General features: G+C 40.5%; 1 protein-coding gene across 1 annotated transcript in view; it reads left to right on the top strand.

The window, feature by feature from the left end:
• COL12A1 (collagen type XII alpha 1 chain) overlaps nt 1–6,548 on the top strand; it is a 171,265-nt gene that overhangs the window by 17,231 nt on the left and 147,486 nt on the right. The window contains exons 7-8 of the mRNA XM_018558906.1: nt 1,516–1,632; nt 3,819–3,962. Coding sequence (XP_018414408.1) covers nt 1,516–1,632; nt 3,819–3,962 — 261 coding nt within the window. The remainder of the gene's footprint in view (nt 1–1,515; nt 1,633–3,818; nt 3,963–6,548) is intronic.

Here is a 6,548-nt window from a genome sequence, read left to right as displayed (position 1 = left end):
CCCCTTGTGTGCAGTTATTTGTGGGTTTTAGTGGCGTTTCTACTGTGTGTTCGCAATCCTCTAAACATCGCTCATCAACTTGCTGTGATTCTGTCTTGCCACCATTAACCAGTGTTTTGTGACAATCCATACTTGCATTTTGATTTCAAAATGCTGTGTGTAGTATGGACCTACTGTCTACCTGTTATAAAAACACAGCACATTTTGTTTTTAGGGGATTTAAGTCTTAAATGCCTACAGACCACTGTCGTAGTACAGGACAATGAACATTAGTTTGGTATATCCCAATAGAAATTCTTGATTATCTGCCATCTCATAGTAATAAATGGTTATATTAAATCCCCAATTACAGTTATCTTGTTATGCATGTCACCACTGCTTTGTTAAGCATCTAGTGAGAAAATATGCCTATTATTGAACAGATAACCATAAGATATTAACAATTATGTACCTCACTTTAATTTAATACTAGCAATACATACAAGGTTAGAGAAAATTCAAATTTCCTAAATATTTGTGTTTTGGCATGATTTGCACCTAGCATGTAGAAAATAAACCATATTTTCACCTTTTACTACTTTTACTACTGTGATTTTATATGTTTATATGTCTAAACCATGTTTTCCTTTATTCTTGATTTTTGCTGATCATTCTGGGATGATTAAGCAATTCAAGAAGTAAGTGTTTTGTTCTGTGCATTGTAAGTTGTACTATGGTGGATATTGTCAGCTTGAATTGTTTCCAGCAGTAGTCTGTCATGGTGTTGGAAACAACCATATGCAAAGCTTTGCTGTCTATAAGCTTCGTGTGTATGTTGTTATGTACTGTCTGTTGTTAAGAATGCCTTGGTTAGCAAATGTTATTGCATCCTTATAGACACATTTTGTTTCTTCTGGTGTGTCCTATGCCTTTAAAGGGAAACTATCATATAACCAATATTCTTAGCCTTACATTGTAGTTAATATAAATGTAGCTTAGAAATTCTTGTCCTTACAGATTTAAAGTCATTGGCAAGAGAACTTGTCTGTGTGACAAACAGTTTAATCAACTCCCACCCCGAATGACTACTGAGAAAATTAAGTACATGGCAAGCAACCTGGAAAATGTTTTATATTATAGTTCTTGCACAATATGAAGTGGAAAGGCTTTACTCAATGACACTCACATACCTTTCATTGCAATTTTATTGTCTAAGCCATCCATCAATATAATGGAGATTGCCACACTTCTGCTCTACCCTCTTCTGTACACTCATCATGTATATGTATTGACCTGAAACATCAACTCTTACTTACACTTATAATTAAAATGATGAAAAGAAAACAAAAGATTTAGCACAGAGCAACAAAAATATGTTATTAAACAAAGCAAATGGGACTCTTTAAAATATATACATCAGCCAGATTCCCTTTAAAGTATCCAATCTAATAAAATGCCTTTCCCAAGATTTGCTGGATGCAATAACATTTGCAGTTTAGGTACGTACTAATACATCTTTCCAATGTTTTCTTTCAGTTGGTCCTCCTACAGATGTAAACTTTGAAATAGTAAATGAGAACACAGTTCGAATGACATGGCAAAGACCGAATGAGAATATAAAAGGTTACAAGATTACTATTGTTCCAACAACTGGTAAGGAAAGCAAATTTTCCATTAACTACGTGTAGACACTAGAAAGAAAGGAAAATCAGGGAAAAAGAAAGAGATGTCTAAAACTGTCTATAATATTCCTACCACCAGAATGTGGTTTGACGTTACGTTGTCATTTAGAGAATGGCAATGGCCAATCCATATGTGGCAGCAGGGGCACTATCTACCTTTTGGTACAGAAGGTCTCAGTGGTTATACAAGCACTCATGGGGATCTGTAGTGAAGACATGCCCCAAACTAAGATAACATACCTTGGCAGTGGGATTCCTAAAGCCAAAGAACACCAAAATCCCAAACTGTTGTTGACGATCTCCATATAAGGTTTCAGCATCCTTTTCACTTGCCCAGATTAGTTTTATTCAGTTGGGGAGTCCAGGTCATTTCTGAGGAAGTGTCAGAAGATGAAGACATGAAACGAACGACAAGTAGGTTTTTGGCATTTGCACATCATTTATACAGTCTAGCTGTTCTAAGCCTCTGTTTTATTAAATATTTAGTTCCCAATGCCTTATATGAGCCTAGTAGAGACTTACTAAATATTATGTTGCTAGATTACAGAAGATTATTATTATTTAGACTTTCAAGTATTGCTCTGGTATGTAGTTACAAGTTGTTTTAGAATAAAATAGAAATGTTAATATTACACTGTTAGAAAGATTGATAGACATATTAGTCATGGCCGAAGAATCCAAAGAGAGAAAACTTATGTAACCTCTGTCCTGTTACTAAACCACTATTGACGTCTACAGTGTAAAATCACTTTATACGGGATATCCTATTTTTTCCTGTTTGCTTCTAAAAATATCAACATATCAAGAAAAAGCTAGTAAGGAGAATTCTTATTTTCTTTGAGATTTGAAAAGCAAGTTCATTTACACCACTAATTACTTATACAATGATCTATATAAGGGTGGATTCACACCACTTGCCTTGCATTTAGCACACATTGATGTGCATTGAATGCACTTGAGTTGATCTGGTTGCATTGTTTTTTTCATCGCAGAAGCCAAAATGCTTTTTTTAAAATTTAAATTAAATTTTTGTATTTCCATGGAGCCCAATGGGACATCCAGTTTGGAAATTTACATTTTTTGGAGGTTGGTGTACCTTTTAAAAAGTTTGTCTGGGTCACACCAGCTCAAACAAATCCCTAATATTATTTACTATACTGATAAATGGTTAGACTCTATCACACATCTATACTCTTCTGCCAGCTTGTTTGACCCTGCTTATTAGTATATGATTAGTACCAATACATGCACTATGGCATGATTACTTTGTAAAACTTAAAAGAGAACTACGGGGTAACCTTTTTATCCCATAGTTCTCTCAAGGGTCACGGGAGTACATATACTAATGTCCTCGCATGACCCAAAGCTCAGTATATAGCTCACTATAGCTTGCGATATATTGAGAACGCCGCATTTGGAACGGATTCCGACAATAGTGTTGAGATCCACCCAGCTGGCTGATTGACAGCGGGCTCTGCCTATCTAGAGGCAGAGCAAGCTGTGCCAGCCCCCTCCCCATCTGTTCCTCCAGTCAGCGCTGGAGAGGGGAGTGGGGAACCCCGGCAGGGAGTGGTGACTGACAGTCACAGCTCTCTGCAGGGAGATGATCAGAAAATGAGCGGGCGACGGTATGTGCTCGCTCACTTCCTGATCTATAGAGCTGACGTGTGACAGTTTAATTGTCACACGTCGGCCATATCTATGAGGATGAGTGTAAATCACTCACCTCATAGTTCTCCTTTAATAGACATTTAGTTATATTTACTAGAGTGTGAAACTTAGAGTGCTGGCACTTTATAAGTGTTATTTTAATAGTTGTAATACATTTTTCTAGTTAAATGCTAACCAGTGATCTATATGTCTACTGTTTTAGCTACAAGTGTGTTTGTTTCAATCGCCTGTCAGAGCTAAATTCTCACTACCCATTTAATTAAATTTTATCTGTAGTGTTAATTGTTATCATATTTACAAAAAACAGAGTTTGAACTGAATAGTAAAATTATGATTAAATCAGTCAAGAAGTATACAGGTATGTTGATGATGATGATGATGATGATTGGTTTTAATATGAAATGGGGGAGTTACAGATACAATTCAATGAGAATTATTTTGCTGAATAGTATTCATTGTACAATGCTTTACTTTAATGTTTTCCAGATGGACCTGCAAGAGAGCTGGATCTCCCAGCTTCTGTAACCCAAACTGTGTTAACAGAACTTGTACCAGATGTTGAATATGCCGTCACAATCCTTTCTTATGATGGAAAAGAGGAAAGTTTACCTGTGTTTGGCCAGCTTACAAGTAAGTACTCAAAAGAGATACATCATCTAAATGAAAACAAGTGTACAGCCCAACTCACTTATTACTAATATGTTCACAGATGGGACTACATAATCGTTATGGAATGTATTATTGTAGAATAGTCATTAGCAATTGTATAAAAAAAGTCAATCTCACATAACAAAGCATTGAGATTCATCTTATAAAGTGTCTGTCACAGCAAACATCCAGTTTTGTCCTTCATTTTTTAATATGTTCTAGATATGTAAAACTGAGATCTCTGTTGCTCTGGACGTCATGGACTTTTCTTCTATTAGCTGCATTAAAGTGACACAAAACTCAGGAGTTAAACCTTTAAAAAAATCATGTATCTTAACTATTAACAAAAATGTACCTTATTGTATATCACTCGGCTGTAGATCCTCAAATCATCTTGGAATTGGTGCTGACACTGTCCTTCCTTCTGGAGGGTGACTTTTTTTTTAGCTTGCTCCTGTAATGGACTACAATCTTATGTTTAGTTTACTAATTTGTATTGTGATTGTAGACCATCACAGGAGTGATCTTAAAGCCATGGCTACTTTACAACACACAGGGACCATGGGAAACAAAACTAGTAGAGTAGTAAGCAGGGGCGGACTGACAACACATGGGGCCCTGGGCAATACAAGATTATGGGGCCCCCTTGTGCTCCGCCCATATCCGAACCAATACATGGCAGAACTCGGGCCGGAAACCAATACACGGCAGATTGGGCAGTTAGAATGACACATACACAGCAACATCTCTGGGATCAGCCATCACACACAGTCTGATCCATGTGGGATGTCATCCACACACACGCGTTAATGGGCAGCTCCTTCCATGCCAGCACACGTGCCCTGCTTTAGCAGGTGGGTGCAGCTGTGTTAAAGCGGCGACAGTAGTGTCTGTTGGACCCGGGAGGCGGGGGACACTGCCCCTGCCACTTTAACACAGCCGCATCTACTAGTTTGGCTGCGGCTCAGCCGAAAACAGCAAAGAGATGGCGCACACAGCTGCCTTTCCTTTAGTGGCGACTCTAGGAACAATATATGGGGGGCACATAAGATACTACAGTCAAATCTGGGGGGGGGGCACTAATAATTTTCATTGCATGTTGCAACCGCTGGGAGCAGAGAGCTGATTTAATTGCGGATGGCATCTGTGCCCCGCGGTTGTGACATGTAGTCCAACGCCGACCACAATCCTGAATACCGCAACCGTCGGGCACCGATGCCATCCACAATTAAATCAGCTATTGGCGCACGGTAGGTGAGGAAAACAGCATGGGCTTACTGGCAACTTTTAGCAAAGGGGCAAGTACAACCCAGAGGCCCATGGTGCAGCAACTTGGTCCCCCTCCCACTCTACCTCTTCCCACGCCCCTTCCTGCCACTTTTACCATCCATGTAACGATAGTGTGAATGGTCGGGTGATGTGAGGAGTCACTAGTAAGTCCATGAAAGGGACGACTGGCTGGGGGATGGTGCTCTCCTCCCAATGGGCTCCCTACCTGGTTCTAGCCTTACTCCGCTCCATGTCCACTACTTTGGGGGGGGAAGTGCAGGCTTACCTGAGCAGTCTTCCAGCAACTTGCTTCTGAGATCGGGTCGGCAGCTGTCATCCCCCCACGCCTGCTCCTCCTTACTTCTTCTTCTCCCCGTGCCGATCTTGGATGTGGGTGGGAAGTGAGCGTGTGGCGGGGAGGAGGTGCAGCGTGTGGAGCGTGGATGCGGGCGGGTCTGGCAGCGGCGAGCGTGAGGCGGTGGCCTGCTGAGGACCCCCTTGAGGAGCGAGCAGCCGGCGATTACAGAGCCACATCTGATGCAGACGGGCTGACCGGGCGCAGATGGCAGAGAGGCAGCGGCGAGGGGGCGGTCGGTGACGGGCCCACTGATGGCCGCAGGCCCTCGGTCCGTGCCCGACTGCCCGAATGGTCAGTCCGCCCCCGGTAGTAAGTAAAGTAGTAGAGTGATGTAATAAGATACTTGAATGCATTTTTAAGATTTAAAGGAGAACTATGGGGCAACCTTTTTTGCCCTATAGTTCTCCTCAGGGTTATGGGAGGACATATATTGGGTCCTCTGGTGAACTTAGTATTATAGCTGGCTACTGACAGTCATCGTTTTCTGCAGGGAGAGGATCAAGAAGTCAGCGAATGGCAGTGTTACTTCCCGATCAATAGAGTCGACCTGTGACAGCTTCTTTGTCGCAGGTCAGCTTGAATTATGGGCATAAGTGTTTTTCACTCACCCCTTCATTCTCCATTAACTCAAGAGTTTAGTGTCAGTTTAACATATGAGGCCCATTAATTAGTGGTCTAAAAATGTATCTAAAACCTAACTTTTTTGATCCGGGTGACCATTGTCAGCAAGACAGAAAGGGATGGGAAATCCAAAAGTTTGAGTTGTCACTAGAACAACAATAGAGGGGATTTTTTACTTTCCTCTTTGTTTGTTGTGTCTGTTAGACAGTACGTAAAGAGAAATCTCCCGAAAGGGACACTGTTTGCAACAAATAAATAAATAATTAAATAAATGAATAAATGAATAAATAACTATAAAGAACTATTAATATATAATTAAA

This window comes from Nanorana parkeri, unplaced genomic scaffold (genome assembly GCF_000935625.1).
Source record: "Nanorana parkeri isolate BGI_ZX_2015 unplaced genomic scaffold, ASM93562v1 scaffold368, whole genome shotgun sequence".
Classification (NCBI taxonomy): Eukaryota; Metazoa; Chordata; class Amphibia; order Anura; family Dicroglossidae; genus Nanorana; species Nanorana parkeri.
The sequence above is the reverse complement of the archived record's forward strand: the minus strand, read 5'-3'. Positions and strand labels throughout refer to the sequence as shown.